Source organism: Thamnophis sirtalis, unplaced genomic scaffold (assembly GCF_051295495.1).
Source record: "Thamnophis sirtalis isolate CommonGarterSnake01/CBP01778 unplaced genomic scaffold, rThaSir2_p1.2 scaffold_6, whole genome shotgun sequence".
NCBI classification, from domain to species: domain Eukaryota; kingdom Metazoa; phylum Chordata; class Lepidosauria; order Squamata; family Natricidae; genus Thamnophis; species Thamnophis sirtalis.
In genome coordinates, this window is record NW_028261386.1 from 91,022,957 (window position 1) to 91,033,765 (window position 10,809).

Here is a 10,809-nt window from a genome sequence, read left to right on the forward strand (position 1 = left end):
GGGGGGGGGGGGAGAGGTAATCTTAATCTAATACTAAATCCTTCTGTTTATCAGATTAACGTATTCAAACCCCCTTTGCTAATAATAATGCCATCGGTATAATGCTAATTCAAAATGCATTAAAACTAGTAACAAAAGCTGAAGTCTGGTTTCCAGTTTTTAAATGGATCGTGTAAACTTCTCTGCATTGTCAGTTCTTAACTTGTACTTCTGGTTTCAGCCCAACAATTCTTGCTGTCTTAGTAAATAGGCTGACTCTCTCATCATTTACAGTAGGGTGGGAAATCTGTGGTCTTCTGAATAACAACTCTTAGTATCCTTTCCCAATGGCCATTCTGATAAGAGTTGCTGTGAATTGTTCAATACTGGGAGAAGAAGACACAACCACAATGGCCCTTTAATCTCTCCAGGCATAAACTGCTAGATTTTGTTTGAACACAAGGAGAGCTGTATTTCTGGAGGCAGCTAACAGGACTTTCTTTTTACCAGCAACAGAGATAGGCAGAGAAGCTATTTCCTTCCTGATACTTTCGAATTGCACTGCTCTATTCAGTTTAATTCAGGGACACGGTGGCTCAGTGGCTAAGACGCTGAGCTTGTTGATCAAAAAGGTCGGCAGTTTGGTAGTTCAAATCCCTAGCACCACCACGTAACAGAGTGAGCTCCCGGTACTTGTCCCAGATTCTGCGAACCTAGCAGTTTGAAAGCATATAAAAAATGCAAGGAGAAAAATAGGAACCAGGTTTGGTGGGAAGGTAACAGTTTTCCGTGCCCCTTCGGCATTTAATCATAACCACGGAGACATCTTCGGACAGCGCTGGCTCTTTGGCTTTGAAATGGAGATGAGCACCGCCCCCTAGAGTTGGGAATGACTAGCACATATGTGCGAGGGGAACCTTTATTCAGTTTAATTTTTTTTAAATGACTTATTTTCACAAATATTTGAGAAATTTTCCCCCTTTTGTCCCCTTTTCCTAACATTGAAGCTGGAAGAAGCATTTTCCTCCCAAAAGAGCACATATGATCACTGCCAACAAAAAGAAGGAAGAATCAGAACATTTCTTCCAATTTGTTATTTTTTTCCCTAGTATGTAGAGGGGGTGATTGTGAAGGTATGACTAGATGGGGTTGCAACTACCTAATCAAAAAGCAAACCACACAAATAAATATACATTTGTAAAGTTAGAATCTATCCACTTCCTCACAGAGAACCAAAGGAAGCCTCTGAAAATGACCCAATCCAATATAAAAGTCTAGGCTATACTAAATCTACCTCTACAAATATATATTTATTTGTGTATTTTAAGATTTTGCTTGGATCCTTCAATATTCAGCATTGAAATGTTATGATAGGTCTATATCCATAAGATCAAAAATATGCAAGCTATGGTGTTCCCTGAGACACCCTATGGAAGCGAAAATTGGACTTTGAAGAAGCAAGATAGGAAAAGTATTGATTTGAACTTTGGTGTTGGAATGCCATAGATAGCCAAGAAAGCAAATAAATGAATCATCAAATAGACATCAAACCAAACTTTTCACTCAAAGAACAAATGGCTGAGGTCAAATTATCCTGCTTTGGCTGCATTATGCAAAGATTCTCTGGAAGATGATGCTTGGAAAGGTGGGAAGAAAGGGAAGAAGATATTTAGCAGCAACATGGATAGTCTCAGTTACAAAGGTACTGGAAGATCTGAAGGACCAGGTAACAGACAGATCATCACGGATAAAATAGCAATAGCACACGTATATATCACTTTGTAGTGCTTTACAGCCTTCTCTAAGTGATTTACAGAGTCAGCATATTGCCCCCAACAATCTGAGTCCTCATTTTATCGACCTCGGAAGGATGGATGGCCAAGTCAACCTATGTATGTTGTCACTAAAAGTTGACAATGACTTGATAGCATGCAATCAATCAATCAATCAGTTAGATGCCTCAAAAAGTAATAAATAGGATGAATTAGTTTGGGTGACCAGTGACTTAGCTAATGACTAATATTAAAAAAAGTTAGACAAGGAGACGTTCTTTAAATGAGAAAGAAACACAATAAAGTCAATGGATAACCAAAGCAATAACTTGGCATCTATTTATAACCTTTAACATCTGAGATACTGGTAATTAAAATCAGATTATAAGAGCAAGTGAAGCTTCTTTTTATTGCTATAGTTGTTACCAGGAATTCCAGTAAAATACATGAATGACTAATTCTTCTTCTGTTGGTGTTATCTTTTATATATTTGCTGATCAAAAACCATATTTAATATTTAACACAAGCATACATTAAGGCCATGGTATATTTATTATGGCAAAATTTGTTGTTTTTTCTTTTCACAAATAACATGAGTTGAAAACTGTTGAATCAAAGAACAAGAAGGAAAAGACCACAGTATAAGGATGCTAACATTAATGGCTGTAGCAGACTATATCACGAGTTTGGAAGTTCTGGAGTCTGAAAATCAAAACCCAATCTGCTAGATTTTGTTCCACCTAATTTCTTTTTTATGAAGTCTCAGTTTTTGTTCCCTATTTCATCTTCACTGTTTAATTCTGCCCCTCCGCCCCAAAAAAACTTCTGTACTTGGGAAACAGCCTAAAATGGCTACTTATTTCATTTGTTGGTATGATTGTTTTAGTTAGAAGTTACTGACAAAAAAGACATCAACCTCAAAATATGGGCTGACATATTAGGTCTTTATCATCCGTTTACCTGAGATATAAATGAAAAAAAAAACAAGGAAATGAATAACAGCACAGGGTATAGGCGAATATATTTTCAAACACAAATTAGCTTTTGAGGTCCCAGTAAAGTGGCTGTGGAGATTCTCAGTCATCCAGGTTATGGTTGTCCCGAAGGTGCTTTTCTCAAGAGGCAATGAGACTTTCTTGTTTTTCTTTGAAGATATTTCACTTCTCATCCAAGAAGCTTCTTCAGTTCTGAACTGAATGAGATGAGAAGCGAAACATCTTCAAAGAAAAACAAGAAAGTCTCATTGCCTCTTGAGAAAAGCAGCCTTGGGGGCCCAGTAAAGTGTAATTTTGTTTTGTAATTTTGTTCCTGTTGCTGTATTCAATACGCACATTAGTAAGTCTGATTGCCATCTATGAACTTTTAAAAATTATTAAAGATAGTTCTTGACTTACAACCATTTGAACCATTGTTCGAAGTTACAACAGTGCTAAAAATGACTTATGACCAGTCCTCACACTTGTGACAGTCACAGCATCCCCAGTGTCATGTTATCAAAATTAAAGCACTTGATAACCAACATGTATTCACAACTGTTGCAGCATCCCAGGGTCATGTGATCACCATTGGTGACCTTTCCAGCAGGCTTCCAACCCGCAAAGTCAATGGGGAAAAATGGATTGCTTAATGACTGCATGATTCGTTTAACAGCTGAAATGATTTACTTAGCAACCATGGCCAAAAAAAAAGTTGTAAAATCGGGTGTGACTCACTTAATAAACCGCTTACTTGGCAATGGAAATTCTGTTGTGGTCGTAAGTCAAGGATTTCCCATACTCTTGAATGTACAGAATACGGAGTTTCCCCCCAATGTTTTGAACAAACATGCAAATATAAGTGCATAAAGTAGAGTATTAAGACATAGGACAGCACTGAAGAAGATGATCCTTTCGACTAAATGAGAACCTTCCATGCACTGGAGTAAATGAGAACTTCCCTAAATGAATGAAAGGAAATAAACTGGGGGGAAATTAAAACTACTTGTTACAAGAACTACATGTCATATGGAAACCTTTACACATTACATTTTGAAGTCTTTCTGTCTCCCCTGCAGTGTGATCTGTCCTTCACCCATGATACGGCAATATTTCTTTGCCTCTCTCTGCAGATATTTGCTTCCCTTGGAGAGGACATAGACAGTGAAATGATATTCTCTCATGAGCTAAGTCATACTGGATGTTATGTTAGATCAGAGGAAGCCATGCTACTGTCTCTGTTTCTCCAGAAATTTCTTCCTCGTTGTGAGGAATTTAAGTTCCATTGATTTCAACAACAGGGATGTGTTGGCTCAGTGGCTAAAATGCTGAGCTTGTTGATCAGAAAGGTCAGCAGTTTGGTGGTTCGGATCCCTAGTGCCACCTAACGGAGTGAGCTCCCGTTACTTCTCCCAGCTTCTGCCAACCTAGCAGTTCGAAAACTTGTAAAAATGCAAGTAGAAAAATAGGACCACCTTTGGTAGGAAGGTAACAGTGTTCTGTACGCCTTCAGCCTTTAGTCATGCCAGCTACATGACCACAGAGATGTCTTCGGACAGTGCTGGCTCTTCAGCTTAGAAACGGAAATGAGCACCGCCCCCTAGAATCGGGAACGACTAGCATATATGTCCAAGGGGAACCTTTACCTTTCTTTTCAACAAGACTTAAATAGAAATAAATGTCATTGCCTAAGGCTTCAGGTAATCCAGAGATCTGAATGGTAAGGGAGAATTCTCATCTGACTGACAGTCTTCTACCTTCATAATTAGTCACATGCATCCTTTAGACTTGCATAAGGGATATTTATCCTGCAGGGAGAGAACACGCTAGCAAGCTGGGATCTCAGACACTAGACTTCTTCCAAAAGTCCAGAAAGTTGGGATTCTTCTTTCTTTCTCCCATTGGTTTTTCTATGTTATTTTAGACCTGTACAAAGCAATTATCCAAGATGAACATGTAGCTTTTATATGTAATAGCCGCAGATATACACTATGCCTGAAAAACTGTTTTGAATTTCTGTACCTGGCTAATACAATAAATTCAGGGTTGAAAATCGTTTTCCAATGTGGCAAAAAGAAAAGAAAAAAGGGGAATATTGGGAGATAAGAGGTGATAAGTTTTAGCCAACATTTCCACTAACCACAATGGTTTGTGGGCTGCTCCTCCAAGACAGAAAGACAGAAATTCCCCAGCACAACATGTGAAATGTGTCATTAAGCAAAGCATTAGTGACAGCAGCTCCTTTGTCCCTACAGCCACCAGTGAAGATACAGCAAAGGAAATGGAGGAGCTGCAGTTATGCATGTGCATAAAGTTGTTTTTCCCACCAGGTACTGCAGAATAGCAAATTGTCCATTCACAGCACATAGCAAATAGTCTGCATTTCGGAGCTAATATTTTGCCGTTTCTAAGCTAGTCCTGATGAACTCAAGCGGGGATAACTGTCCCCCCCCCCCCAAGTAAGCCTTCAAAGTGCATTCTTAGGGTGAACCTCGGCAAATCCTTCTGGTCTTTCCCTCCCCTCCCCTCCCCTCCCCCTTTACAAGAAGCAACCGAAACAAGACACTTTTTTTTAAAAAAAAATAAGCATTTCCACCACCACCACCAAGCGCGCGCACGTTATTCAATTCTTGCAGACGTTATACCTGCAATCTTTTAATTAAAACGCGCGCGCACACACAAGTCCGCCACTGGCTACTGGGGCGAGATTTTAAACACGCGTCTCTCCGTGCGAGTCGCTCTTTCAAATGCACGCTGGCCGCCCGGAACAATGTGGGCTCTGTTTTTAACCGTAGCTCGGGTTCCTGAGGCACACGCAGGTCATTTCAATGCTGCAACAGTCGTCCAAGTGGAGGCTACAGGCTGCCCTTTGGTGGTGGCCAGTCCGGAGAGGCGCTGCCTCACTTTCTTCTCCGGGCTCCCTTCTGTAGCTTGTCGCCCCCTCCCACGCCAGCCAGCTCTCCGAGCTAGGAACGCCGAGGTGAAATATTAACAGGACTGCCAGCCGCCTCGTCGGGGAAGTGTGGAGAACACCCGGGCGTTTGTAACTCCCCCACCCCTTGCAAACCAAAACCACAAGAACCCTCGATGCTCGAGACGCAACACCCTACGCGATTCTTCCGAGTTAAAAAGCGGCTCATCGCGTCCAGCCCCTGTAGGGACTCTCCACTTCTTTACACGTTACTGAAGGAAGCTGGCCGGTGAAGGGTGGGGGTGGGGTGGGGTAAGAGAAGGGGAGCCCCCTGCTTCGATTTTTCTCATGCAATTCGTACACGTTTCCAGGATTCCTGGCCTCTGGTTACAGGCACATGGAAGGAAGGAACGAAGGAAGGAACGAAGGAAGGAAGAAGGGAAGGAGTAGAAGGGGAGGAGGGAGGGAGGCAGGAAGGGAAGAAGGAAGGAGGGAAAGAGAGAAGGAAGGCAGGAAGGAGAAGGGGAGGAAAGGAAGGAAGTAGTAGAGAGAGAGAGGGAAGGAAGGAAGGAGGCAGGCAGGCAGGAAGGAGAAGGAAAGGAAAGAAGGAGTAAAGGGAGAGGGAAGGAGGGAGGCAGGAAGGAAGGAAGGAGAAGGGAAGAAGTAGTAGAGGGAGAGGGAAGAAAGGCAGGCAGGCAGACAGGAAGGAGAAGGGAAGGAAAGATGAAAGGAAGGAAAGAAGGAAGGAAGGAGTAGAAGGGGAGGGAAGGAAGGAAAGAAAGAAGGAGGGAAGGAAGGGAGGAAGAAGGGGAGGAAAGGAAGGAAGGAGGGAGAAGAGAAGGAGGGAAGGAAGGAGAAGGGGAGGGAGAAGAGGAGGAAGGAAGACAGGTGGGATAGAAGGGACCCTGTTTAACAGCAAAGCCCGCCAACTCTTTTCTTCCAAATACCATTGTAAGTTCGTTCAATTAACTTTGCGCAACTGCAGTCTCCCCCCCCCCCCCCACCACCACCACCAACCGTGCCGCCTCCTCGGCTCGCCAGTACTTACCTCAACCATTAAACAAGACATTTAACCATAGTGGCAGTTCGGTGACCTCTGAATGCCTCGAAAAGTGGAAGCGGAGCAGCTTGTTCATGAAGCCCCGACCTGCATGATCCCGAAGCTCGCATCCAGTCTCAGGCAAAGCATTCGGGGAGACGCGCCAAGGGACGGCGGAAGGTGCGCATTGGCCCGGAGAAAGGCAGGAGGGAGGAGAGAAAAGTGCCCGAGCGGGACACACGCGGAACAGCAGCCGCTGCTTCAAGAGCCAGACTTCCCGGCCGGGCGAGAGAACTGGGGAAGAGCTCCGCGGGGCTTGGCGCAGTCTCGGGCTGGCTGAGCGGCGAAGGCCGAGCTGTGCCTGGCTGGGAGGTGCTGTCAACTGCCATAGGCACAGCGCGCCCGGCCAATCAGCGGCAGCGAAGCCTCTTCTGTTTATGTTTCCTCGTTGGAAGAGTGACGTCAAAGGGGTTTAGTTTTTCCTCTGCATGTGCTATTAATTTTAAAGGACTACTATGGGAAGAATGCAGCGGCTGTGATTTCGGCAGGCGAGCTACCACTCCACCCTAGATAGAAACTGGAGCCTTCGTTGTTGTTATTATTATTAATGTCATTATCATCATCATCATCACCCCAAAGGTGCTTTTTCAAGAGGCAACTGGACTTCCAGGTTTTTCTTTGAAGGCGTTTGGCTTGTTATCTGAAGCTGAAGAAGCTTCTTGGATGAGAAGCGAAACATCTTCAAACAAAAACCAGAAAGTCCAGTTGCTTCTTGGAAAAAAAAATCACCTTTGGAACAACCATGACCTGGATTACTGAGAATCACCATAGACGACGACATCATCATCATCATCATCATCATCATCATCATCATCATCATCATCATCATCTGCTGTTGCATAGACCGAAGTTGCCAGAAAGACCAGGATGTCAACATGCGTGTTGCAGAGGCTCAATCAAAATTTGGAAGGAGTTTCAGGGGTAAATCAGGATCTGTTCTCACTGATTATATCTCACCTTGTTTTATGTACTTCTGTTTCCCAGGTGTTGTTGTGGGATATCAGTCAGTCGCTATGTTTTAAAAGTACTATCCCTTTACCTTGAAATAACAGGTTATGTCTTTGTTTATTTATTTAAAGTCTGTTTTGTGCATGCCAGCCTAGAGGGCATTGGGTGGTCCCCAAAAGCTAAGCAGAATCAATATTAATTCAATGGAAGACTAGGAAATAGGGTAGAATGAGAAGTGGGAGAAAAATCCCAGATGGCAGTGCAAATCTTCCTATTATTGCAGTGAAGGATTTGTCCTTACCAGGATGTGTGGCTTTATTCCAGTAGAAAATGTTTTGTGTTACAAAATGGGAAAGGGTCATCATTGCACTTACTGTTAATAAGACAAGGAAAGTACAAGAAGAAGAAGAAGAAGAAGAAGAAGAAGAAGAAGAAGAAGAAGAAGAAGAAGAAGAAGAAGGAGAGGAGGAGGAGGAGGAGGAGGAGGAGGAGGAGGAGGAGGAGGAGGAGGAGGAAGAATGGGGTAACCATAATAGGAATGGTTAGACAGCAACATGATTATCCCTATTCAGTTCTGATGGCACTGTAAACCTCCTCTGCTTGGTGTTATTTTCTTCAGCTTTTGAAAGAGAAGGTATGTTGAATCTGCTTCTTGTTTACCTGTTCCCCAAATGTTTAATCCACATTTTAAAACATGACATCTCCACTGATTCCAGTTGAACTCCAGATGACTTCACAAATGCAACCATCTAGTTCTTGCAGCACAATACAGAAATGGGTTGTATTGACTTCTCAGATTTTATCTGATTTCATTTCATTTCCAGTTTGATCTATAGCCCTGGAATGGTCTCCCCCTCTAGTACTAACCAAGTTCAGTGCAGTCCTATCTGCTGACATTTCATGACCCAACTAGGTAGCATCATCAATGCTAGAAAAAGTGGCTTGCCCTGTATATGAGTAATTGTGTAAGAACATTATTCAGACAAGGAACAACCATGGAACAGTAGAAAAAGGAAACAATCTGCCTATGCAACATCTTCCAACAAAATAGATATGCAAACAACTTTATCAGAAGGGAGCTGATCATTCAACGTACCACAACACAACCAACATAGGCTGTGAAAAAGATAATAGCTCCATACCCCAAATACATATCAGAAACAACCAATAGATTATTACAAGCACATGACATCACTATTCCATACCAACCAGCATAGCCATCCAAAATATCTTAAGACCCAAGAAGAAAAAAAGAGGACTCATCTACAACATACAAGGTAAGGTCTATAGCAACCACAATGTAGGACAGATAGGCAGAAGACTAGCAGAGTGCATCCATGCACATTAACTAAACAGTCAGAAGATACAATGGAAATCCTTTAATCTTACAACACATGAACAGATTCCTTCTCATTGTTGAGAATTTGCTATGAATTACTAATACCATAAGTTGCTATTTCAACCAAATGAAGGAAACAATGTCTTTGTAAAACAACTCAATTGGTATTAATCAGAATGCAGGTTTAGAAGTGGGCGTTTTTTAAATCTGGAACTCTTGAGACGAAATTTAGAAAGTTAGCAATTCAAAATGAAAGAAATACTTTTAAAATGTAGTCTTGAATTCTTCAGCAAGTTTACTAGCACCAACAATAAGAAAAACATGCAGCTATCTTTCCTTTCTTTATGGGTGACAATTAAAAGGAGGAATGAAATGATGGGAAAATACAAGATAGGTTTTTTTTTAAAAAAAGCATATCACATCTGGTTCTCTTAATAAAATTTTATGATTATTAATTCCTTGATGAGAAGAAGCACTTTGCATCAAGAAACACTGCAACAAATGTTTAAGTGGATTTAAAGTAAAAATGATATTTGGTGATGAGTTTTCACAAATAATAACCGATTTTATTCACAAATAAAAGCTGCCTCATTGCTGTCCAAATTCACTCTGGAAGGTTGTCTGACTTTCTGGAGCAGACTGTATGGATTTGTTGGGGGAGATGAGAGAGAGAGAGAAAAAAACATTATTTTTGCATGAATGAAATTCACTTACATAAAGCTAACTTCTCCTTCGATAACATCTTCAAAGGCAGTGATGGCGAACCTTTTTCTTACAGCGTGCCAAAACTGCATGTGCGCACATTATTGCACATGTGCATGCCCATTCAATCCTCCCCACCCATCTGTGCATGCGTGTGCGGCCCCTCACCAGGCTCTGGAGGCTTTCCTGAAGCCTGGGGAGGGCAAAAACTTGGGAGTGTGAAAAATGGCCCCAACAAACCAACCGGAAGTTCAGAAACAATCCATTTCTGGCTTCCGGAGAGCCTCCAGGGGGCCAGGGGAAGCCGTTTTTGCCCTCCCCAGGCTTCAGGAAAGCCTCCGGAGGCTGCAGAGGGTGAAAAGCAACCAGTTGGGCTGTTTGGGCCATTTTTGTCCTCCCCAATCTCCAGAGGCTTTCCTGAAGCCTTGGGAGGACTAGAACGGCCTTCCCTGGCCCTCCGGAAGGGTGAAAAATCAGCTGGCCAGCGCATGCATGCGTGCTGGATCTGACGGATAGCATGCCACCAAATATGGCTCCATGTGCTACCTGTGGCATGTGTGCCATAGATTCGCCATCATGGTTCTAAGGTAATTCAAACCTGCATAGGCATATTTTTAAAACAGCATAGAATAAAACATGTTAGTGACATTTTAAATGTGCAATTTGTGATAAGATAACCAGCCAATGCATTTGATAAATAAATTTTAAAAAATTGCATCTTAGCACAAATTAATAGCATTAAAAAAATATATATCATATGATCAAGGCAAAAAAAAAAAATGACTGACCTTATATAGTGTTGGATTCAATGTACAGTGACTTAGTTTTGCTCATGTCTTTGCATAGGTCAAAAGTAGCATCTTTATCAAAACTGGCATCCCAGTAGCATTTTTCACCTTCCCAAATTCATGCCTAAAGACCTATGAACTCATATGACAGTCAGCATGCGTGTAGACGTCAACCCACCAATCGTAAACTATGAAAAATGGGAAATATAATGGATGTACCTGAGTCTCCTTCATATATGACTAACATGGTTGGATGATGGTTTGCCTGATATCTGCTGATGACGTTACTTAAACATT

At 42.1% G+C, this 10,809-nt stretch overlaps 1 protein-coding gene across 3 annotated transcripts in view; it reads right to left on the reverse strand.

The window, feature by feature from the left end:
• The window catches only part of PDE7B (phosphodiesterase 7B), a 174,014-nt gene extending 166,945 nt beyond the window's left edge, over positions 1-7,069 (reverse strand). For 2 of the 3 annotated variants that reach the window (XM_087718415.1, XM_087718414.1), the window contains exon 1: positions 6,685-7,068. In XM_087718415.1, coding sequence (XP_087574541.1) covers positions 6,685-6,705 — 21 coding nt within the window. In that variant the 5' untranslated portion in view covers positions 6,706-7,068. Of the gene's footprint in view, positions 1-6,684 lie in introns of all 3 variants that reach the window. The other variant, XM_087718413.1, reaches the window with a different exon arrangement.
• Between the last annotated feature and the right edge of the window lie 3,740 nt (positions 7,070-10,809).